Source organism: Vanessa atalanta, chromosome 17 (assembly GCF_905147765.1).
Source record: "Vanessa atalanta chromosome 17, ilVanAtal1.2, whole genome shotgun sequence".
Lineage (NCBI taxonomy): Eukaryota > Metazoa > Arthropoda > Insecta > Lepidoptera > Nymphalidae > Vanessa > Vanessa atalanta.
Genome location: NC_061887.1, coordinates 6,113,741 through 6,141,158, shown reverse-complemented (window position 1 = coordinate 6,141,158; position 27,418 = coordinate 6,113,741). Strand labels below are relative to the sequence as shown.

The 27,418-nt window shown below is 30.8% G+C and overlaps 1 protein-coding gene across 1 annotated transcript; it reads left to right on the top strand.

The window, feature by feature from the left end:
• LOC125070357 (ubiquitin-conjugating enzyme E2 R2) lies at positions 1-27,375 on the top strand. Its single transcript, XM_047680191.1, has 5 exons — positions 1-592; positions 3,988-4,074; positions 23,387-23,619; positions 24,995-25,109; positions 25,891-27,375. The coding sequence occupies exons 1-5, from the start codon at positions 413-415 to the stop codon at positions 25,999-26,001; spliced, it is 726 nt and encodes a 241-aa protein (XP_047536147.1). The 5' UTR covers positions 1-412; the 3' UTR covers positions 26,002-27,375.
• The last annotated feature ends 43 nt before the right edge of the window (positions 27,376-27,418 follow it).

Sequence of the window (27,418 nt, the reverse complement as noted above, 5' to 3'; positions counted from 1 at the left end):
AATAACTAACAGCTGTTCTACAATATTCGTTCGGGCAACTCAGGTAGCAGCTGTGTACGAATGAACACGCAGCCGTTTTCCTTGGAACTGCGATTGTTTGCACATTGAATTGAGACTTTCTCATTGTTTTATCTTATTTTGTTAAAATAGGTAAAATCCATTTTTTAAGTTAGAAACGACTTACAATAGTGTTAGTTATTGTGAATAGTGCGCGAATCATATAATCTGTTATTGGTGATAGATATTATGTTTACCAAAATTCATTCGTTGTTATTGTGAATTGAGACTAGTTGAAATGCCTCGTGAATACGTGGATCGCGAGAAGAGTTCCTTGGTGTTATGTTAATAGAATCTCTACCTGTAGATAGCAGTTTTAATTTTCTATCGGTAGTGACAAGAATAATTTATAAAAATGTCTTGTACGGTACCAACTAGTTCCGCTTTGAGAGCTTTGGCTTTAGAATATAAAAGTCTACAAGAAGAGCCCGTAGAAGGTTTCCGAGTGAAGTTATTGGGTGAGGACAATTTGTTTGAATGGGAAGTTGCAATATTTGGACCTCCTGATACACTGTACCAAGGCGGATACTTCAAGGTAAGACAGTTCATTGTTGTGCAGTCATGCGAGATATTTATAAATTCAGTTTTACCCACTTGATGTTTTTATATTAAATTGATAGGTTATTTTCATTAAGGCATTAACATTTTAAATAAGAAGGAATTTTAGGAAACATAACCCTACTTTTAGACTTGATGCTTGTAGATTACAGATTTTATCAAATTCTATAAACAATTTAAGAGGTTTGCTCCTACTTACACAAAACATTGCGTTCTTTGTTAGACAACACAAAGAAAAACGTAATAATCTATTTCAAATTGATATATTAAAGTTTAACAATTATTGTAATTTTTACAATATAGGTATATAAAAATTATCTAAGTTATATGCAGGACATAATCAAAAAGATGAAGCCTTTAATTAGTAGCTATTCTATAGCTTAGGACTAAATAACCTTGTATTTTGTGATTTCATCATAGCATGATCACAATATCAGCTGCCAGCCAAGAATGCAATATATTTATGTTTAGATTAGTATGTGTCGACTTGCAAGTGCTAAAAACTGACCATCTTGGTTTTAATAATACTATAATACATCCTTTATTATTAATTATTATTTGATACTTGTTTGAAATAAAATCCCTATACATAAACCTATTCTAAGGGCACTAAAGTACATCTCATTAATTAAACCGTTTAAACCAAACGAAATTAAAACTACAGGGTTATTTTTATGTTTCTTGTACAAATAGATTGAAATAGTAACAAAATGCAAAGTGCAAGATAAGATCATTTATAAAAATATTTAAAATGTAATAAAAAATACTTGTTCTTAGTGTTTTGTGAGGGCCGAGCTGATTAGGTCCCCCCTATTAACACATATTCTACTGCTAAACAGCAATAATTAGTATTGTTGTGTTTTATTTTGAAGGGTGAGTAGGTCAGTGTAACTACAGGCTCAAGGAGCATAACATATTTACTCCCACAGTTGGTGGTGGTGGTATTGGCAATGTAAAGGGTGGTTAGCTTTCCTAACAATTACAATGTTGGTGAATGTTGGCACCACACACTAAGAGGCACCCATTTACCAGTCTGTTTTATTTCTAACCATATTTCCTTTCACTAGTTAAGATTTTATACACTTATAATGTATTAAGTATCTATTAAGTTTTATAATTTAGTGGTATTAGAATAGTAGATATCTCCGAGTATTTTTTGCAAAGTTAATTTTGAATCATTTGAAATTAAGAGTTATTAATTACTTGGTAAGTAATTTTAAACTCATATCAATAAAAAAAACTTAGAGTTGTTTTTATTTTTGTTCTATTATTTTATTATACAAGATTAATTAAAATAATTTATCTTTATTTATATCTATCATATATATGTTAATATGCAATACAAAACCTTTATACACCTTCTATGAAAATTACATAGAGATAATATAGAATTTGGCACAATTAATACAATGTTACAAGAAAAATGAATGGAAAAGAGTCACTTATATTTTTATAAAATATGTATTAGAAATACATTAAATTAGTGATAAATATAAGACATACTGCCATGTGTTTGACACACACACACATTTACATATTTCATATAAAACATTCATAGTTTACATTCATACTGCAAATTATAACACATGTCATGTGAATGATAACGATCAATAATGCTTTTTTTTACATTTAGATTTTTGACTTGTAATAATGTTGAAGTGACCAACTGCATTCACAGTTGGTGAACAAGCTTATATTTTTGTTATCAATCAATGAAATTTAAATTAGGACTAATGAATCTGCCTAATTGTAGGGCCAATATTGTCATATTTTGCGTTTTAATTATATAATTATCATAGCTAATTTAATTATGATAATGATTGATTATGATTATGAGTTCAATAGCAGAACTAGGTGCTTTGACATTCCATTGGAGACTCCTTTATCTAACAGTAGATTGTGATTTGCTTATGAATGATTTATTGATGTTTACTGATTTATAACAAAGTAATAAATACCAAATAAGTTTTTTTTTTTATGACTAACAATAAAATTTTAATTTAAAAGAAACCCTATAACTAGGAAAATGGTAATACTGAGAGATTGTCGATTTTATGTGATCCAATTATATTTTATTCTGCCTTTAAAATTCTTTCCTCATTAAAATTTTTTTTTTTTTTTCACCAAGAATAGGTTCTTGTATAGTGAAATTGGTAGTTACACAAAGAATTCGTAACCTTGACCTTATCAAGTGTATAGACTCATAGAATATGGCATTAATGTTTTCTATAATAGGAAAATGAAATAAAAATTAAATGAATATAAATATTCAATACACTGCATTATCCATGATTATATAATTTTATTATAACTTATACAAAATAAATAAATATTAAACTGTTAATGTATTAATTATATAATAAAAACATTATACATTTATTTTTCATATTATTATAAATTATACAAAACAAATGTGTAATTTATAAAGTTTCACGAGTCGTAATTAATTATGTTATGACACAGTTTATTAATAAAACTAGACCATAAGCAAAAATTATTTTTATTTATGCATAATAATTTTAAGTTTACCAATGTTACATAAATTCAATGGAACAAATCATAATGGTTTTAAATAAAAAATCACACAACTAACATTACCTATGCTTGCTGTATGGTACAAGATAATAGAACACTATTGTACTTTATAATAACAAGCATTCTATTGTACTTTATTATAAATAACTATTACAATTTTCATCATCAATCAACCTGCATTGAAGCAGCGTGGTGGAATAAACTCCAATGCTTCTCCTTACAGGGAGATAAGGCCTTAGCCCACCTGTGGGATGTTAATAGGCTGTTACTTTACTATAATTTTACTTATGTTTAATATTTTATTTTAATAACATTATCCAACAAAAATGTTATAAAAAAAAAACATAATAACAATTATAGAACATGGAAAGAATAATTTCTAAAATGTTATGATTACTTTATATACTTCTTTATAATATTATATACTTATTGTTTTGGCAATAATGGTTTCTAGATGCACACATTATGTTTCAAATTGCGAGTTATTTTTTGTGACACATAAAAATATTAGATGAGTCAGTGTTATGGTGTATCAACCCAGATGAGCGAGACAGAGCCCTGTAAAATATTACCTTATTTTGCTAGAAGAATTGAACATATCTCTCATAAATATGTTATGTAATCTTGTTGCCAATTAAAATATTTGTATATAATTAAAAACAAGATTAATATGATTGATATAAATTACATTAATTAGTTTTACTAAATATGTGTTATATTTAAAAGAATATAGATATTAGAAATAGTTTTATGTATTTTCTGTTTTTTTAAATACAATTTTTATTATTTTTCATGTACCAATGAAATCTGCTATTAAAAGGAATTATTTTGTTACAGGCACATATGAAGTTCCCTCCAGACTACCCGTACTCACCCCCTACCATTAGGTTTCTTACAAAAGTATGGCATCCAAATGTTTATGAGGTAAGCAATAATTGATTATATTTCAGTAACATTAACCTTTTTTTTAAATCATACTTTTTTCCATACAATAAAATCAAAATGTTTTTATAATTTTATATTTGTATTTAATTTTACTGTTTGTATTCAAGATAGCTTTTATCTAATCTTTCATGAAAATATTTACTGACATCAAGTAACAGAACAAATATAATTATAATTTAATTCTAAATGTCTATAGTTCTTTGTTAAACGAATAAACTGAATGCACTCTTCAAATGGAAAACTCACAATTTCCAATACCAATTTGAACCTTGGAGCTAAGCTGAACCCAAGGCAGAAACAATCATCAAAAAATATACCTGAACATACTTAAAAAATATATAAAGACACAGATGCCTTGAGAACTTCTTGTTTGAAATTGATTAAAACACAATAAGAAATATTTCTTATATTATCACTAAGAATAACTATGGTTATTATGAAAGTGTTCTAGGCAAGCAAAAAAGAAAGGCTTCACTTCCAAAGATCGAAGGAAAAATTAAACAATAGATGTTTTATGTTCGTATCCTTGACATGCTTAAGACCTTAATACGGTACAAATAAAGACGGAAATACAATGCGATCCTTGGATAAGATTTTTTTATAGAAATGATACAGATAGTATTAGTCGGTGTCTTGAATGGAATTGTAACTTTTCGTAGCTTTAATTAATTACTATTTTTTTAATAATAAAATATATATGAATCGAATTATATTTAAAACTTTGGATACTTCTAATTATAAAGCTGAAGTTTTTTAATAATTGGACGGGCTAATGTCTGTAAATTCGGCTCAGAAGTCGATTGCGATTCGGAAAGATCTATTTGCGTTAAATAGTCCATATATCAGGGTACGTCAATATACAGTCTCATGCTATAGACCAGAAGCGGATATAATCATAACTGTCAACCAATGTGAAACTGTAGGCCAATCGGTAGACAATCTGGAAAGCTATAACTTACCTACGTAAATCTACAACAGATAAAGAAAAACTAAAGATTTTATGTATCAAAATCGAAACTGCTCCACCGATTACTTATGTACTGTTTTTGACAAGTAAATAAAACAGTCATACCTTATAGAGTAAACATATTATCCGTAGTAAGTCGCCTGTAAATGTCCCATTGCTGGGTTTCCTCTACATTTAAGAAATAAATCTCCTCACCTTTAAAAATATTCTATTGAATATCGTAATACTTATATTTATGTAGATAAATGAATGATTTATGTTTTATTAAGTAGCCTTTATTAGATTTTACTAGACCATGCATGTTAGCAGGGTGACCATTGTTCTTAAAGTTGGAATTGCTTTGAATAAAGCTAACATTTACTAAGACTACTGCTTTGAAGTGTGGCTTTGCACTCGCCGAATAAACAAGCCATATTATACAAAACAATAATTGTATGTAACTTTCCACAGAGTATTTGTGTAAATGTGCCCAAAACGTGTGATCTGTAGTATTTTCACTGGTAATAAAATATTCATATTTGTTGCTAATATGACTTTCTCTAGTCTTTAGTGTTTTATTCATTATTTTATTTTATTGTTTAATTTACAATACTGAACTAAAAATGAAAATTGAACCTGAATAATATTTATTTTTGATTTTTTTGTGTGATTGTTGTGATTGAGATGTGAGAGAAGAGAGAAAACTAATTTGGTTTTATTTCTGAACGAGATACAAAAATGATCACTAGAAATTAATTTGAAAAGGCCGTCCGAGTCCTCAACTGGTTTTATGGTGTGCTTTGAAAGAAAACAGAATTCCTGAGATGTATCTGTAGCTCATTTGAGCCCTGTACAGGCAAACTAGTATATTTATCGGGAAAACATCTACGAAAACCGGAACAAACTTGAGTCTGAAATCGAGTCTTCATTAAACAAAGCTTTGGGGTCTTCATTAAACAAAGAATGGGGTCGGCTAAACAAAGTCCACTTCAACCTCAAAAAGACGCAATTTTCAATTTTCAAAAAATCACTATTTGTCGTATCTCCGCGTTTTGAGAACATTCCTATAGGCTCCACAGCTAGTTTCAGAATACTTGGCGTTGATGTTTCGAGCCTTGTTCAGTTCCGCGGTCAATTGGAAGGTAAAGCCAAACTGGCATCAAAAAAGCTCGGTGCGCTCAGCAAGGCCAGGCAGAATTTAGTCGGCCCATCGCCTAAGATGGCCTTTTCGGCCTCATATGGAGTACTACTCTCACCTCTGGGCGGGTGCTCCCCAGTACTAGCTCCCTCCATTTGATCGTATCCAACGCCGCCGAGCGGCTCGAGTTATCGACGATCAAGCCTTTTCCGATCTGCATGATCCTTTGGCTTTGTATAGAGATGTTGGATCACTCTGCATCTTCTACCGAATATTTCACGGGGAATATTCCGAGGATTTGTTTGGACATCTCGTCAAAATTCTAAATATCACCAGCGCCACCTAGATGTCCGAAAATCCACAACAGCGCGATTTTTAATACATTTTCTGCTTGGCACAACCACTCTGAAGAACCAGCTTTCGCCAAGAGACTAGATTGATCAGCTATCTCTTTTTTCTAATAATGACAGGCATCCTGATGTATGCTGTTCGTGGGTGAATATTTGGTACGAACTTTTATCTTATTTACGATTATAGACTTACCATCCCTTGTGCTATATTAAAAACGTTAACTCAATTTGAATGAAATGGCCGACAGCTCATTGGAAATCAATAATGCAACCCATCGTATGAATGGATTGGAATGCTAGGACAAATAAAACGAATGAAAAAAGTATTATGTTGAAATTAGAATATTGAAATGTAGGTGTTGATGACACAAATGGACAAGATAAGGAATTACACTTACTACTTACGAGAAAGTGGTTTAAATTATAGACAAGTTAAGAGGAAATCGTTTATGGTTTGAGTGTGTAATGATAAGAAACGTATATGACTAACAGGGTTTTTAAAATGATAATTGATGGATGGATGAAAAAATGCTGAATAAAAGGGAGATAGATTGTGCGAAATATGAATGGTATTTATAAAATAGAGGTGAGTGTGGAGCTAACGACTGACCGGAATGAATGGAAGACGAGTATAAGCTTCAGTAAGACAAAACGCGTCTTTTTGCAATTTTTTTAATCAAATTTGTATTCGCGGTTTTTACTTCACTATAACGTTCCGCGCGCACCATCTGCCTTTTGTTCTATAAATCTGAGAGAGATCGTTAGTAGTCTTTATTTTTAACCTTCTTTCCGAGAGTCTCCAGACTAAAAGGGATGACTAAAGACATCTCCGAATACTAAATCCTGGAAATTTAATTCAATGTCGACATTGAATATATTAAGTGTCCTCTTAGAAATTTTATATGAGGCGATATACTCATCGTGAATCATTTTTTAAAAAGAATAGTGATACATATACATTACATTACTAGCTGAGCCTGCGGCTATACCCGCGCAAAATAAAACTTTACCTATACAAACCATCACCTACTATTTGAATTTAAAAAAAATAAGCCTATGTCCTTCCTCGGGACTCCAAACTATCTCTACACCAAATTTCACTTATTTTGGTTCAGTGATTTAGGCGTGAAGAGGTTAGGTTAAAGGTGAGGTAGGCAGACAGTTAATTTTATAATATATGTTATAATTGGTAATTTAACATAAAATTTATTTCATGTAAACAATATCGTTTTTATCTAATGTTACTTTTACTTTTTCAATATGGTTTTGTTCGTGGTTCGATCTTTATTCTTCAATCACCATGCTTTTTAACCATTATATATATTGAAGCCTCTATAACTCCACTGTACACCTAAAGCCAAAAGATTGTGAAATTCGCTGATTCGATATTGAACCCACGCGCTGTTGCGTTACACACAAACTTAACGCTGAACTTAAAGGGTACATAGGAAGATTATTCTTTCAAAATAGGCTTTCAAGTATACTTTATAAAAAACACCTTGCGTTGAAAAGTTTTAACATGTAAGATTTTGAAGAAAACTTCGACATTTTAATTTACGTTTAAGGAAGCGTACTAACACATATGTTGTATATACACTATACATGTAAATGAAAAGGATCCAACGTGGAAAGGCTCCTTTATAAGTACTAAATTTCATTCCACTTTGCATATAAATATGTTTTGCCAATTGAATATCATCGCTATTGCAAAACATTCTCTTCGACCTAATGTTAATGTTTTGTCACAGATCGACTTTTGACCCACTTGTATTTGGTTTATAACCGTGAATGCAAAAATATCTAACAATGAAGTGATATTACGAAACTGAAGTTTATTACTTCAGATTTTTTCGATTTATACACTTATATCAGCTAAAGAGTTTGTTTGTTTGAATGGGCTAATTTCAAGATCTACTAGTCCAGATTTGAGTAATATTTTTGCGTTAGTTGCTCCATTTATTATAAAATCAACAACAATATTACCTACTCGCTAACGTCACACTACCCACCCAATGGACGGAGCAGGAGCTTTTAACAAGGAAACCATGCGGAGCAGCTATTAGGTACATATATCAAGTACTTCGATATATGTATTAAAATGAAGTGTATATACATAATGATTACAATGTATCAATACTTATTTTTTATTTAAATAGGCTATATCGGCATCTAAACAACACGCATTTTTCTTAATTCAATGTATGCACTAAACGTTAAATTATAAGAAACATTTGACGTAAAATATTTTAATGGAATCAAACTACAGCATTTAAGTGATCGTTCAATTGACTGCGTCATTTGTTATCAAACATGATTATTGTCAATTCGTGACATCACGTTAATAAACATGCCGTTAAATGATATAGCAACAGAAATATACGCTAAACAATGCAAAAACACGATTGAAACCCGTAAGACCGTGGCCGATGGTACCGTTAGTTTTATAAAGACCGAGTCGCAATATAGTGGTGAGACAGGTCATCAAACTAAGTATGAATCACTCGATGACACACCAAACATTTTGCTAGAAAGCTGAGAGTTTTTTTTTAAATGTCACGAGTTGATCAATTCGAATAACCGCATTAAAGACATCCCTTTGACCCTTTACTGTTAATTTTATATTTGATTATCTGTCGCGTTATTAAATACTAGGTTATCGCCAGATACTTAACATAACATCGTAAACATGTTTCCACATTTCAGGGATTTGTTAAGTAAAGAAATTCACGCAACAAATATCTTCTCTTAAACTACCTAAATTTCATATTATTAGTAGTAGTAGTAGTTTTCGATTTGGAAATTATGCCTCAGAGGACATGTTTTATATGCCTATACATAAATACTCGTCACTTTATTCCAATAACGCCACGTTGTTATATAATATAATACAAAGTGGAAAATGCTTAAACTTTATTAAAGCGTGTGATGTTTCTGTTTATTTTTTCGAAAGTCGCTAAACGGTTTTACATGTACATAACACTTTTTAAAGTGAATTCTTACAAGTCTACTTTATAAGTATTGATTAATCATTTATTTGTTATAGAAAACTCAATCAATTACTTTCTAGAGAATAGACTATATTAAGCGGGATCGTTAAAAAAAATCTTCATCAAACAGGATGTAAAGGTTGAATGACCTTTAGCTTGTAGCAACTGCGATGATTACTAGCCGACTCATAGTATACTTAATTTGAAGTATGTGATGTGAATCAACATTTATACAACGAACAACAAGTACTTATTATTGAAAATTTAAAATCAATTCTATACAATGAAGATAACATATTAATTAATTCCCATCCCACGAAAGATATTCTGCTATTATATACTAACAAATTTAAAAATTGTTTATATAATTTAATTACTCCAACAATAATAAGTTATTCTCAAGTCAAACGTGACTCGTGATGCGTTAAGATTGTGTTGACGTATTTACATTTACACGGGAATATCCCTTGAACATTGGCACCCTCCCGGCCTTGGGGTAATTAACCTTATTCACGACGACCTGCGTCGTGGTGGTCGCTTTGAACTTGTGCTACATACAATCGCATCTTTAAATAGCGTCCGAAAGCTATTCCATCACATCGGCCGACTATCCGTGCCAACATTCGAGCGTATGCTTTCTTATAAACCACGTGCTCACGGTTTTTTAAATCGCACGTGACGTACATCCTATATGCTAAAACGCAACTGATAGTGCGCAGCGCTTCCATTTCTCAGTAGTAATACGAATTATAATCGGCTTTAGACACCGCATGGTGGGGTGATGCGTACGTCACCAAACATTCAAACCGCTCGGTGCCGCGTCTCCAAGGTTCAACATTTCTCGAAATATTCTAGTTTTTTCGTAATACGACATATCCTGTTAGTTACTTCCTTATATATTATCATAACATTTATTCCATATATATCCCTTATTATAAGTTTATAAAATATACTTAATATGTAAGCTTATGTAATAATATGCAATCACACATTAGGACATTACTTTGATAAATGAATAATTGATAATTGTTGACTTTGAAAACAGAATGATTATTCGCTTCCTCTGTTCCATTTGGGTTCGGTGCAGTCGCCTGCCCAAATCCTTGGATCGCCACTATATGTCGGGTAACGTAACGAAAGGTTAAAACGCTTAAAGGCTTGATTGATGAAAGGCCAAACGAAAATTATCTTATGCCCAAGAAACGCTTCGTTTTGATTAAGGATAGTGTATTCATCAACGAGGCTTAATTCAGAAACTATTAATGCTTTGCTACGGTACAATGTATGGTCAATGTATGATGACGGCGGAATTTATATTTTATATTTTAATAAATAATTGTAAACCTCGAGTATACAAAACGAATCATATTATGAATCATATTACTGAGATGCAACGACTATTTCCCATTCCGGAACTACACACGGCACATGTGAAGACAGGATATTATTTTAAACCTTCAATGTTAATGTTTACAACATTGTTTCAAGTCATGATGCGATTTGGAGGTCAGAACTCACGCGCTTTCTTTGTGAGGAAGCTCCCTGAGTGAACCGCCCGTGTATTTTTAGCCGAGGGCGACGCACCGACTATCTCACTTTGTGCTCAATCATCATCATAGTACTCTATATTGACTAATGGATATTTTCCAAAAAACAAACATTTACCATAGTGCTAATTATTGAAGATACAAAATAAATATTTAGTTACAATCATTTATATCATATATTTTAAACATTCCAATAAAAAAAAATCCAATTATTTTTATTTTACCTCTCCACAGTCATATTGTATATTTTAAAATGTTGACTACAAGTGAACGCCTATAATGAATATTCCAGACAAAGTCTACTTACTTAAATAATATTACCGCATCCACTATTTTGTTTCTGTTTTTGTTAAAGCACAATGCATCAAATCCGTCTTACAGCAATATAAAAGCGCTTTCTTATTTCCTCTTTAAACATATATTTTAGTGAAAGCATTTTGTATGCTGGCACGGCATAATTATTTGAAGTAACTAACCGCTTCGGACTCGGGTTTTGTCGGGTGTCTCGCTTCAGGGACATTTTCTATCGTCTCGCTTACAGTCCATAGGGACGATGTTTGTTCCATTAATTAAGTAGGAATCAATTTTCTTCGAAAATAAATAAAGCGTTGCGTAACGTTGTTTAACTTTCCGTATAAAAAAATAAATTGTTTCATGTATTTCTTTCTGTTTATAAATTGGAGTTCCATCATGACGGACCGTAATCAATTAAGAACCTTATATTTTGTGTTATATATAACCATGCTATATTTAAAATATCTAAAGTGACGTCTGTGTTTTTAATTTGAGGGCCAAACTGAAATTTTTTTATTTAACTGTAGATTGATGCTTTTTGTTGCGATGCAAGCGTTTTTAAGTAAGGAGAAGAGTCAGTAATAAATATGTGAAATTGTAGGGATTAAAAAATAAATTTCGAAAATAAGTTTACAATAATAAAATAAACATAAAAGTAATGTGTAATGGTGTTATCGAACGCTGTAACAACGTTTTAAATTGGTGAAATAAAAAAAAGTATGGAGGAAAATCTTCGTGAAGAGATTACAAAATTGTTCTGACATAATTTTTCACTTTTCTGCTCATAATTTTTTTTAATTTTGGATTAATGACAAAAATTCACATAGTCATAATTGTAGGCAAAGCTATTTGCTACAAAATATGTTTTACAATTTTGTTGTAAGATTGATAGTTTCCGAGATATCGCTAAAAATGTTTTCACCCCTTTTTCGAGATGGCGGCCGGGGGACAAGGTAGGCAACCCACAAACTCGAGGTTAAGCTTGTATTGAACCCCCTACATGTCATAAATAAAATTACGTCTTCTAAAAAATGTTCAATCCATGTAACATATCAATGAACTAGTCCAGTTTCCTTGGTTGCACACCAAGGAAACTGGACCAGTACACGTAGACAAATAATATATATTTTTAAAATATACTGCGTCAAATATTACATTATATAATATACCTATACTAGATGAAAACCTTCTTTGTTAATCTAATTTTAACTAGATCTACAATGCATACATAATAAAATTATATGTATATGTATACATATTTTTTCCAGCTACTACTATAAAATAGCTTTCATGATTTTAAAATATATTTATGTGTACAATGTGTACACATCACTCTGTATAAGTATATGAAGTGGCGGTCACCGCCCATAGATATTGACGCTGAAAGAAATATTAACCTTTCCTTACTCCGTCAATGTGCCGCTAACCTTGGCAACTAAGACTAAAAAAAATTAATGGCTCTCTTTACCTTTAAACCGGAACACAACAACGCTAAGTATTGCTATTTGGCGATAGAATTTGTAATGAGTTGGTGGTACCTACCCAAACGAACTAGCACAAAACCCTACCATCAAATAAACAGCCGGTTCTTCTCAGGTCAGGGTGTTTTCTTTTCCGAACCGGTGCACGGTGGTAGTGTTTAATTTGACTATCAATAAGTAAGTGTAATGCTTCTATATTGAATAAAGAAATTTGAGTTTGAGTTGAGTTAGAAACATTTGCATATAAAAATTTACTGCGCTAACACTTTCTTGGAATTATGTATTTACAAATTACTTGCTAGATAAAATAAATCGTTATAAAAATATCGTGAGCACGTCGATAGAGGTACAGATCATAAAAAAATTTTGCAATTTTTTTTAGCCACAATACCCTTTTTGATAAACTGTGATTAAATTCACTTACAACTAGACATTCGTTTTATGAAAAAATATAGAGTAAATTAGAAATGATAGAACTAGAAAAAAGTATATCATGATTACTATTAAATTAATTAATTCTGAAATTTCCTTTTCTCTCTAAAATACTTATATCATAATAGTCATATAATATAATACTATCTACATATTTAATCTAATTATTGATCAACGTCGTTTTCACTTGACAAATAAAGTTTGTCTAGCTGGTAAGAAAACCTACCAGTAAAGGAAAGTGGGGCAGTAGGTCAAATGTGGAAGTTCACACGACTGATTTGGTTTGAATTCAAACATTTGCAGCTCTGATAATATCTAATTTAAAGATAAAGTCGACTTTGAACTTTAAATATACATAAATAAGGTCGTAATAACATATCTAACATGTATTGTTATTGAATATTTTCGTTCTATTTAATTTAGTGATAATATTAATTTGATGATATTATTATGGCGCGTAGCACGTTTTCAACCCAAGGACTTTCAATTTCAATTGTTTTCACATATTACACAATAATAAATAGATAAAAATATATTTAGGTGTATTGTGTTCTCATTATTGTTCTGAGTATATTTCATTTGATAATATTTATATTAGTATAACTTTAAATTTATTTCGTGAGCGGCGACATGTGAGAAGTAGCGCGGTAGAATAAGTTCCCAAACCAACTTATCCTGAGGAAACATTTACAGACAATAACTGTCTCACTAGTATGACTATTATTAAAATAGCTGTACTGTGTAATTTGGTGTAAATTTGATTTTAAATGTTTTATTCTATCGTCGGGTTTTACGAGAGCCCGTCTGGGTAGGTACCGCCCACTGATCGCATTTTATTACCTAACTTAACAATAATATTCAGTATCGTTGTGTTGGTTGAAGAGTAAGTGAGCCAGTCCTGAGGTTGCTAACGCATTGGTGTTCTAAGGCATGCTTATTATTTCTTACGGCGCCAATTTCTAAAGGCGATGGTGACTCCTACCATCAGATGGCAGATAAGCCCGTCGGCCTTATAAAAAAAGTTAACTTGATTTTTAGTGATTATTAAATTACAGAAATATGACACAATTTCTCGTGTAAATTTAACAACGTTTATTAAAATTAAGTAGATAATTATACACGTATGTTTAAAATTAAGTTAAGCCAATATAGCTCAGCGGAAAATAACGTTAAACACGTTATTTGTTTCTGTTTATAATTTAATATATAAGCACGAAGCTTGGCAGTAAAGGAAAATATCTTAAGGAAATCTACTTGCGTCGGATTACATTCTGCCATAAATATACCAATAACTCCAAACCTTATCCTTAACAGGACAGGAGGCCTTAGTCCAATAGCGAGTTATTTACAGACTATAACTGTGTGTTACTTATCAAGAGATATAAGTATAAACGGATACACAGGTCGAACATAGGCTACATATTATTATGTTAACATGTTGCACATTTTTCTTAGATAGCCTAACATGCTGACGTAAAAGAAACATTGTCGTTCCTAGCACTTCTGAAGCAAATGTTGCCAAAACTATACGAGATCCAAAAAATCTTTCTATTAAAGATTCGTAGGACTCAAAAATGTCAGAAATATTCGCGACAGTATGTACGTTGTGCATATATAGATCTTTTTTTAATAAATAACTTACATTAAACATTTTTATATCTTAATATAGTCGATTAAAACAATGGCAACTGAAATTCAGTTTAACTTATTAATCCTTACCAATGTAAATAAATCATTAATTTGAAACTTTTTGCGTAGAAAAATGTTGCCTTAAACATTTTGCAATTCAAACCAGTAGGTATTTTTAAAAATATTACAATTTATTTAAATAAAAGCTAAAAAACACTCAGGACCTTTAGAACGTTACATTAGCAAAATATGTACGTGTGAAAAGAACGCTTGGGTGATTCTTATACGTTCATAACTGATATCAAAAAATCCTTATTGTACTCGTATAGAATCGTGATGAATTTGATCTGATTTTTAATTCAACATTGTAAACAATTTTCAGCGATCAATGTGACGAGCCGACTGCGGTCACATTAGTCTATCACGAATGAAAATCGATCTACTTTTACTATTATATTCATTTAATGAATAAACAAACCCTACACGCGACTAAAATCCGCTTAAAACATTTGATACAAAACTATTTTAATGAATAAATTATGTATACTGGATCGATGATATGTTTTAAGTATAATTTACCCAATATTAGGAATCGATTGATAATTTTGTACATAACGAAAATATCGTTTTAAGTATGTATTTGCTAGGTATTGCATCATCGGTACGGTTGTGAGCCCTGATAGAAATCCAGGCTTTGTTAGAGGGACAGCCAGTTGGTTATGAATAAGATATATGACAGGCTTAGGTATGCTCTCTCGTATCTCCTTAGACAGGACCGTTAGCAGAGCTGTTTGGTTACTTTCACTGAGTCTTTGTTTGGCGAAACTGTGAGCCCGGGTCTATTCGTTAAAATTTGTGTCACTTGCTTGAAACGTCACGTATCATAGAATACAATTAAATCTTGTTTAAACTTCTTGTTTGTGGTGCGATAGGACTTCAGACAGATATTACAAATGGGAAAAAAAATTCATTATAATTTAATCACTAAACTAATTGTCAAAAAGTTCGATATGATGGTAGGCGGTAGCCTCGAATAAGCGTTAAAATTAAAAGATTTTCTAGAAAATACGGGTTGAACGAAAAAACGGTGACCCAGCCACCATTTTTAAATTGTTTTCAATTTGAATGGGTAACCTTTCCTAAATCGTGGCAAATGTATATCGAGTTTTAATGAAGTGTATGCGACCCATTATAAAATACAACAGTTTAAGTATATTGTAGTATTAGATTTGGAGAGAAATCAATCGCGAAGGTCAAGACAAAGCAGAATATTTGTCTACTGTTATTGCTCTTTGTTATATTGTTTTAATGTACGCAGCTGTTTTTAACATTTTATTTCGCATTATCGACTTACGTTAGACGTTTAAAAAAAACGTCAGTGATGACGTGCTGTGGCGATTTTTGCCACGGCGACCATTTGCAAGAGACTACTAGGACGTAGGACGAGGGGACGGCAATCTGAGTCGATTGGAAAGAGATCAGGCGTAGGACTTAAAGCGCTTTCCGAGACATCTAAAATTCTAGAGTCTGGGCTACTACTGGGAATATCTAGACGGAAAAATACAATAACTCCACTCTAACTAGATCAATGAGGTGGTAATGTCAGTAATTGAGTACTGATATTACATTAAGGTAACAGATAAGATTAGTAAATACATAGAAATATTTAAAGTGTTGAATAATGGTCATCCAAATGCTTAGAATCCACTATAAATAAGGATTTATAACTTATATCATACAAGTTCATATTTAATTTTAATAAAAGTATATTTATTATTTACTTACGTCGTTTATCTAATATACTAAAGATAAATATTTTGTATGTTATCAATTTCAATTATTTTTCAGCTATTTTTTATTAAGAAAAGGTACAACGTCCAATCAAAACATTTAACGTCTACAAACGGTAATACAATTAAGAAATTTGATTGGTGGTAGACTAACACTATAAACTTTACTCAATATATCAATAAAACATACACCTTAAAAAAAACCTACAAAACTGCATTATTTCAACGCCACATTACACATTAATTAAAACACTTTACTCGATTACAAGTTACATAATTAATATCGGTACCAACTAGAGCAGGTGTCTCCAAACTTTATAGCGTAAGGGCCAGACTGTCTCCACTCCAAGGAGTTAAGACTATGATGTATGACAAGCACACCGATTATACTATTGCATAGTTTTGAATAACGCAAATGTGTATGCCAATATCGAGCATCTATTGGTACTTGATGCTTGCGGACCGTAGTTTTATGTCCCCTGATCTAGACCCTACTCACGATTCATTTTGACAAATGAGAATTTTCTGTATGGAATATGTATGAAAATAATTCTTATAAGGCGAATATAGATGTCATGCTTAATATACAATATGAAAGGCGATGATAATTATATCACATTCACATTATTTACTAATTGTAAAATATAAAATAACACTATTCTAGAAAAGTTATTATGAATACATATTCAGACACAACTTCTACTTATACTCATAAGGTATATAATACGTTATTATTATTTTTACCTTTGAATACCAAAATACAAATAAAAGAACCGTTTTAAACATTAAAACAATATAAACATCGTGTAAGCTAAGTACTTTCCGTGTTATTTAGTACGTAACTCGATAACTACATAACCACTTACGTAGACAGGAAGAGAACTAGATCGTATAAGTAAAAATACCAGATAATAATAGCAGTAAGTACATGATTTCGCGTTCTACAAACAGACATTTAAATAATTAACGCTATTGTTTTAACAACAAAATTATAAATGTAAAATATAGCAAGTTCGTACAACGTATCCGCATAAGTTGGAATTATAATTTATATTATATAATGTTAAATAGAATGGACGCTCAGTTTTTTAATATCCAGGCCGTAACATTAAGTCAGCAATAGATTTGTATCTTGTATTGCTTTTTCGTTCTAAATTTTATGTCATCACTAATGGCATGTCGTACGTTGCAATGTCTTTTGTAAACACTTTTCCCATACGACTAGCCCTCTTTCTATTGTACGTTGCTAGTTATCTAACTTTATTTATACATAGTATAAAATATAGTCGCTACCCGCCGTCTGTACGCTTAGATCTTTAAAAACTATGAAGTGATTCAAGAGGAAGGTTTATATTATTTATATATACTTGCATATAGTAGAAAAATTATATTAAAAAAAGCCTAGAATTTCAACTTTCCTAGCCCGAAAAAAAAAAAACAATAAATTCGCGATTCTACTTTAAATGGCGAAATGGGATACATGTCACCTCGATGAATTTTACTGTATCGTGCCGTATGAAGTCGGGACGGACAGCTAGTATTTTATATACCAGTAACAATCACGCAAGAGTTAACAATAACTACAGTTTTCTACGCAATCGGAAGAACGATGAGTGTTTTTTCATTCGTGTTTTAGAAAAAGTTTCAATGTATAGGACAAAAGCCAAATAAACAATATTTGATTAATCTATGATATTTATTGATATCCATTATCGAAAAAATAGCGTTTTGTACGTTGATAAAACTATTATCGGAAGTTTGGAAATATAATTAAGGTATAAGTAGTTAAGTGTAAACTCTTAGTAGTGCACGATATAGCTGAGCTATTAGCAAATCTAAGGTTTGTTTATCTTTATTTCTACTTCGATTGGAATTGGCTTCGGACAGATAGATGTATATTAAGATAACACTGTAATATATGGTTTAATTAATCTTAGATTTTGAAGATTTTCGTATATGATTAGAATTCAAATAATATTAGTCTATCGACAGAGCTATCCTTATTGTTATTTTGTAAATTATCATAATTGTTTTAGACAAAAATTATGTTAAAATACACATTAAGCTTAAACAGTAATAGATTTTCTAGAAAAATTAAAAAAGAAATATTTGGTAAAAATTAATATTTAGTACTAAACAATCAATATTGCATGTAAGTTGTCTAAAAAGATTTAATTTTAAAGAATTTTCCAATAACTTAATAGCCTAAACCACCACCGCCCATAGACAAAAGCACTGTAAAAAATATTAACCATTCCTTACATCGCCAATGAGCCACCGACCTTGGGAACTAAGATGTTATGTCCCTGGTGCCTGTAGTTACACTGGCTTACTCACCCTTCAAACCGGAACCCAACAATACTGAGTACTGTTGTTTGGCGGTAGAATATCATCGCTTTACGTCATATTTATAATTGTTGTCTTTTGTACCAAAATAAAATTAAGAACAAAATATTATATGTACTTAATTTGGTTCGTTTTTAAAACATTTTATTATAAGTAGGTCATTCATTACAACATTTACCTATACATATAAATTATAAGAATTAAAATACTCACAAATCATAGTTTATACCTACCTTGTGCCAATTTTTTATTTGCATTTAACTATATCTATATGTATTTATTTATAAGTTTCGAAATTAATTTTATTTAATATAACTTTGTTATTTTTTTTTCAAACCGGTTGCAACGAAACCTTTACATCCAATCCCAATGAATATATATTATAATAAATTAACATAAATATTATTATTTATAGTTTTTACGTTGCACGTAAATGATGATATCAATATGCTGAGATAATAACTATACTATATACAAGTATATACAACTATTGAGTAGAAATGTCCTTTAGATAGTTATGTTGTTACGATGTGAAGAAGCTTCGCGTCACGTTTGTTATTTTCATATATTTTATATGATAAAGTTAATATCATAACGTCACGTCTCGTCCTGGAAATCTATTGTGTTAATTCTTCGAAATAGTTATTGCTTAATGGCACCCTTTATCGTTACGATATTGTTCAAATATTTACTGCAATATATTTCCTTTGTTTGTGTCAAAATAAAATTAAACTATAATTTTCTTAAAATATTTGTAAATTCTATAAATGATCATATTGACATTTCATATTCATAGTACATGAATTTCTAAAAATAAATTCAATGTCAGTTACTTATAAATAAATTATTTGTCACTACGGTTACCAAATGTGTAATTAGATTTCAAATTGAAACCTAATATAAAATAATCAATAGATTAAGATATAAATGTCATAATGGTAAGGTTAAAACTATTAATATTTAGGAAGTACCTACATATATATGACTCTTAATTAAGATCAACTCATAAATGTTAGTAGGAAATCACCCACGAATTATCCGTCACTTTTCCTCTAAAATATATTTAGTAGCCTCGTGTAAATGCAAATATAAATTTACTTGCATGAGATAGTGGAATAAAAATATATTTTACTCACGGGCTCATGATTTCGCAATATTATTTCAAAAAGAAAACTACTTGTCTGATACAATGATATGATATCTATTATCTAGTCTAGAATATAATTCATTGTTCAAACTAAAACTAAATCTTTTTCAAACTTACAACTTTTTATTATTTAAAAGAATAGAATATATATGTAATACAGATTACAATAAAATAATCATAGAAATTAGTTTCTAAAGCAATTTCTAGATAGATAGATAAGGTCGACATATAATTTATGTTGTTTTAAAGTCAGCTATAATAATAATTGCAGTATAATGTGAAACGTCACATCACTGTGTTATAAATTGTTCTTAAGATATATTACTTGTATAAGGAGATAGCGGAAGAAGCCTAGGTATTCCGAGCGGCTTACCTCTACATTGTGCCCTTGGTTTTATTTCATACAGCGATACGATACTATTTATCATTTGTATCCTATTACAACGGGCCAAAGTCCAAAATGAAAATTCTAACAATCTCCAAAGCTGTGCTTGGAATTGTAATCTGTTTAACGAATCGTGAAGGTTAACATTTCTGATTTAGTAATCTAGAAAGAACCACAGAAACTTTGTAATCGCTGTACTATTTAAGTATAATTAGCCGAGTATTACATATTTCAAATTCCAAAAAGTCCCTTTTGATATTTTATCGCTCGAACCTTCAAAGTTACAGGTAGATTAAAATCTAAATTCAAAATGGCTACCGAATTCCGTCATTGCATTATCCGACATTTTGAATTCTTAAGGAGAATAGTTTATTCCAAATACTGATATTTTAATTTTACAATATTAAATTGTAATGTTATGTGTAATGTCATTTCTTTTTAAATATTTCGCTTCTATTGGACTATGATATACCTATACTTATTTGATGCACTTGTGTTTTTCTGAAGTGCCTATGTGTATGCTAGAACTGGAACATTCATAGTAGATCGAATTATAAAACTGCATCAAAATAGATTTGTTCATCCAGTTTAGTTTTTTGTGTAATTAAAAACAAAAAAATAAACGAAAAATATAAAAATAACGTATCATTTATACAGTATAAAATAGTTCGTATTTTGTATTAGTAGTAAAAACACAGATACTCGTTCGTGCCCATTACATAACAGGCTGCAGTCAAAGGTTATAAGTCTTTAGCAAATGAAAACCGTAGTGGGTTTTACATTTGCATTTTGTCATCAAATAGAGCCAAAAGAAGTTAATTTACTTCATTTAATTTAGGTATTTGACAAGATTATTATTTATAAGTCAATGCAGGTTTCAAATATTAAATACATAAACATTTTTCGTTCGTGTTTACAATTTAATGACCATAATGTAGTTATAATTAATTTATCAAAGAGAATAAGTTTTATTAGCGTAAATATCTGAATTAGACATTTCCATAAATATAATTTAGATTTCATTTTAATTACAATTTTCAGGGCAAAGCGGTAATTAAATAGTTCACATAAGTCATAGTAGACTTCAACGTCATTTTTGTGCTGTTTTTGACGAATAATATAATACGCACTTGCAAAAACTCCTCCTCAGACAGTTATAAATTCATGAGATAAAGACGTAAACAAGTGCTTTTTAACATGATCGTTGTTCGAAAGAAAAACAAAATTCAAAATTAGAATAATTTATTTCGAATGACGGCGGTTGATTTTTAAACATCTAGTGTGAGTACATACGCCGAGTCGACAACAAAGGTTTTTATGAAACTAAACTGTTACTCACTGTACGATTCGCGGAGCTCTATATACCGTGAAGCGATAAATACTATACAGGTTTAATAATCGACGATTCTTTGAATGCAATTTTTTTTTACAAACGCGATATTTATAGCCGTTTTATCATTATCAAGCCGAAATTATCAATTTCTATTTTCCTACGCGGGGGCCTTATGAATAAATTTAGACACCTCTGCATATATTGGGAACGGCTATAAATAAACTTAATCCGATATGTATCGCCACAAAGAAAATATCATACAGATTGAGAACATCGTACAATATTATTCAAATAATTTTATTATGTAAAAAGGTTGTTAAAAATATTTTATATAATCGGTACATAACGTAATAGATAGTAGATATATAATATTAGATATAGATAATATAGGATAATAGGAACGTTCTTACTTTCGTTCGTAGGTCATATAAAAGGACATAATGTCCTTCCTTGGGGTTCAATTTTGTTTCGTACCTATTTCCATCAAATTCGGTTCAGTGTTTTAGCATTGACAGACAGACAAATTTACTTACGTATTCATTATATTAGTATAGATTAATTCTCTCGCCTTAGATTGTTCAAAGCCGAGGAAATCTTCCCGCAACTGATCCATATGTCAAGTTATATTATCTCTTCGCAGACACATTTAAATTAGTTTTATTTAAAGTGTCACGGGAATAAATGCTCGACCTCTTTCTTCGACTCATTGTTTTGCTGTTGTTTTAAAACACGTGTCAATGTTTTACCGCAAACTAAACGACGCAATAACACTGAAGTGAAAAATCATGAAAGAAGTGCTGAGAGAACTACTAACTACATAACAATGTTTTAAGGTTATTTGAGGTTGTTTTTCAATTGTTTTTTGTATTTTTGATACGTTTCGTTGGTAATATAAATAGACAGGATAAATTATTATAATGCGTGTAAAAAATAATATGTTTCCTTTTTCAGTAACAGATATTCGGACATTTCACTAATATTTATTAAAATTTTATTATATGTATATTTCTCTATGTTTATTGAAATTTATTCAAAATACAAATATTTATTAAACATCAAGATTTATTTTGTAACGAAAGCAAGTTTGCAATCAGTGTAAACATGGAATGTTAATTCCTGGATACGATAGCGGACACGCATAATTTACATACATAAAACCGTCGTAATTTTATCTCATACACAAAGTAAATATATATTTTTTAAATAGCATTAATTAATTTTGTGACGAATTTTGTCAAGTATGAAGATTTTATTATACAATTACGTAGGTATCGGATGAAACTTGTTTTAACGTGATTTGTCCGCAACATTATATGGGATGAAATAAATGTACATATTACGTCAATTAGTACCCACGTAGATTTCCTTCTTTCGCTTTAATTAATTTATTTATTATAGAAATAGTCATCCTTCGGATGTCCAAATTTAAAACTCATTACGACAAATTCCATATCATACATTTCAGTTTATTTTATTTGTTTTTCAGAACGGTGATCTTTGCATATCAATCCTTCATCCACCGGTAGACGACCCCCAGTCGGGCGAGCTTCCGTGCGAGCGCTGGAACCCTACGCAGTCCGTTCGCACCGTGCTGCTATCAGTCATATCTCTACTCAACGAGCCGAACACGTTCAGCCCGGCGAACGTCGATGCGAGCGTCATGTACCGCCGCTGGCGTGATTCCAAGGGCAAGGACAAGGAGTACGAAAACATAATAAGGTAAAAACATACAATACCACCCCCTAACTGTACCACTAATGGGCAAAGGCTTTACGCCCTTTAAATTAGACGGTTCGGACGTTATTCCACCATGCTGCTCCACAACGGGTAGGTAGATATAATCATATAGAGGACCGCTGAGCACGACATGAATTATAAACATAAATTAGATTCTTGCCCAGACAAAAACCGGATCATCAAGGTTCTCAGCTATGATAAAAAACAATGGTTTAACTGTTTAAAGATCATGAGCTAGTTTATGAAGGGATATGCGTAACTGCTACTGGTCGATCTGCTCAAAATTTAGTATCCCAGGGCTTTAATGATATCACAGTGTCATGGTAACTAACCTGATGCTGCAACATAATCTGGAATCTGCAGGATCCCAACTCCTCACCGACTTGCAGCAAAGACATTACCATTGAACTTATTGGAAAAGCCTCACTGAAAATGTTACAGACAAATGTACTTTTCGACTATATATTTGGGATCTTTTAGTTAAGATCCATCTATTCTATTCCTTAAGACATCTCGGCTTACAAATTTTATAGGGCAATGTTCCATTCATCAGTGTCGAATGTTCATTATCGTGTAAATGACCTTAAGTTTAATGTATCTTCTTAATTTATTCCATTGTATGTTTGAAATGAAGTAATTGATTCACGATACATCGTGAATTTATAAATTTATGATAAACAACGATTCATTTCATTTATTTAAATAAAGATTGTTTTTGTAATTAGGATAATTTACACACCATTACAACAAATATGTCCCATTTCGGTTAATGTACAGTTAAAAAAGATTAAAACCGTTAAAAGTCTCGAAAGAACGATTAAAATTGGTTTGACCTGGAAAATGTTATATGTCGATGTATGAGGTATTTTTTGTTGTATTTCTCACATCAATCGTTGTACAGATATAACATAGTCAATTTAATTAGAATATGACGTATACAAACCTAACAATTCTGCAGCTTGATAGAAACTTTCTTGTTTAATTAGTATGTACCCTATGAATTTATTAATAATTGCTTTCAATTTGACATTATTGGAAACCAACTTTATTTTAAATATAAACAGAATATACATTCTCAAAATTGAAGCCGGCGGGTGGACATTTGTGGACAAAAACCGGAAATACCTTTTTAAAACTAGACGCTACAATCTGCATTGAATTAGTATATAACTTGGATGTGTTGTCAACACGAGTTGGGAACAAATTTTTGTAATTCAACATTTGTAGCCAACATTTCAGAGAAAACTTAACACAGATAATATAATAGATTAACAAGATTAACACAGATAGGAATAACACATTTCCTTATAGAATTAAGTGTAATAATAGTTTGGCTTATATGTATTGTCTATTACAGAAAACAAGCTCAAGTGGCACGCATAGAAGCAGAGAAAGAAGGAATAGTCGTACCTTTAACATTAGAAGATTATTGCATTAAAACACAAGTGAAATCGACGACACAAGAACCACAGGTAGGCACTACATTCTATGAATCACATTTGGATATACATACATTATATTTACATATAGTAGGAAGGCAGAGTGCAGTCATCACTCTACCGACAAACAGTAGTACTGAGTATAATTTTCTGTTCCGGTATGAAAGGTGAGTGAGCCATTGAAACTACAGACTCAAGGGATAGACAAAGATAGACATAACATCTTAGTTTCCAAGATTTGTGGCGCCATTGTCTATGGGCAGTGGTAACAACGAAGCATCAGGTCCATAAATACGTCCGCCTGTCTTTATCATTGAAAGTGGGCTTTTTGGAATATGTACTTGTCACCTGTGATGGTGTGCTTCCCAAAAAAAAAAGATAAACCATGAGTGTTTACGCATTTTCAGCCAAGGGATCGAAGCGTTAAGTTGCTTGTGCTTGTTAATAAAATAAATATCGCTGTTTGATAGTGATAATGTTGTTAATAAGAAATAAAATTGTAATTAATAAAAAAATTTTAGCACATTATGTTTTTTTTTGTGACAGTAAAACTGTCGTACTTAAATAACGAAAAGATTTTTCAATTATATTTTAGTGATATATAAAAATGATTAAAATGTTAGCTGTTTACAATTAAGGCTTTATATAATTCAACAGATACTTATGTGATATCTACGATATATACCTGATATATACTATATACCTATATCTGATCCAGTATAAATGCCACCAATTGATTCACATTTTAATGTATATGTAAACTTAGTAATATAAATATATAGAATGTTATTAATCAATCGTAATTTTCTTTCAGTTGGACATGACAGACTTCTACGATGATGACTACGACGACCTCGACACCGACTCCGAGGAGGAGTTGGAGGGGGGTGAAGACGGCGACGACAGCGGCAACGGCGAGTCGTGATACGTCACAGAGATCTCATGCGACGGACGGACGACAAGAAAAATATAATATTACATATTGGCATTTGTTATTCCTTAAAACTGCATCTCGACAGAGATAAAATTGCCAACTTTTGTAGTGTCAAAAGTTTATGTAATGAACACAAATTGTCAATCGCAAAAATTGCTAACTATGCCATTGGCAATGCACTATAAGAATTTGAAACAACTTAGAAAAAACATTGCCCTAGGTGCCTAGCCTAGATAGGTGGATTGAAACCAGTGTACCGATAAAAATATCAGGCTCTAAACTCACTTGCCACATAGTTTAAACTTATATGAGCATTAAAACTAATAAATAGGGGTGCGATTACATAACATACTTTTGAGTCAAAAGTAAGTCTATCAAATTAAAAAAAGATAAAATATTTTATCCCTGGGGGCTGAGTTAGCTTTAGATGGTGCAGCGCACCTTGCCCTGTGTAGTTATAGCCACTGAATATGTAAATTTGCAAGTCTCCGTGTAACTTTTAAAAGCAACAGTAACAGTAGTAATGGAGCAAGTGCTTGACCAAATTAAAATATTTCTAGGTGATGTTAAAATTATTATGTTAGCAGAGTTATCATCAAATAAAGAAAAGAGAGAAAATTGTTAATGTCAACTGTCACTTATGTAGATATATTTTATTGTAATGAAATACCCTAAAACTGGCTCATATTTGTCCTATTTAGAAGTCGAAATAAACAAAATAAATATTTTGTTTTAAACTCGTTAATCACTGCCAAAACAGATAAATTATTATTATATGGTCATAAACAATTTTCATCTTTTGTAACACGCAAACGACTATATAATTCTTAAATAATAATATTCCGCAACATTGATATTATAACATATAAGGGAACCTGTCAATATTTAAAATACAGTATTGTATTAAATAGTACATAACTGTATTCATATTCTGCTTAAATATACAAGTAATTGTAAAATTATTGTGAAAATATAACTATGGCATGCTGCCTATTGATATTCAACTGTATCTAAGATGAAATATTTTATATAATGACTCAGTCAAATGCCAATTTTAATATTATTCATCAAAAAGTCCGCCTCTAGCCAAAACTTAAACGTGTATAGCTTAATTTTCGAATATCATCCAATAAGTCATTTACTTTTTTTATTATTAGTTCCCTTAATATTAGGGCCTAGAAAATATTGTAGACCAATTATTTTGAAATAGATTTTTTTTAATTTTAATAGTACATAATGTTTTATCCACTACAGGAAGTGCTTGTATGATTTATTCAATCATAAAACATCTTTATAATTTAAAAATGTATTAAATTATAATTTGATTTATTTTAAATGTATTAATTTTATCTTTTTTTTGAAAATAATTAAAGCAATATCGATTTTTTTTTTATTATTTCAAACAGAA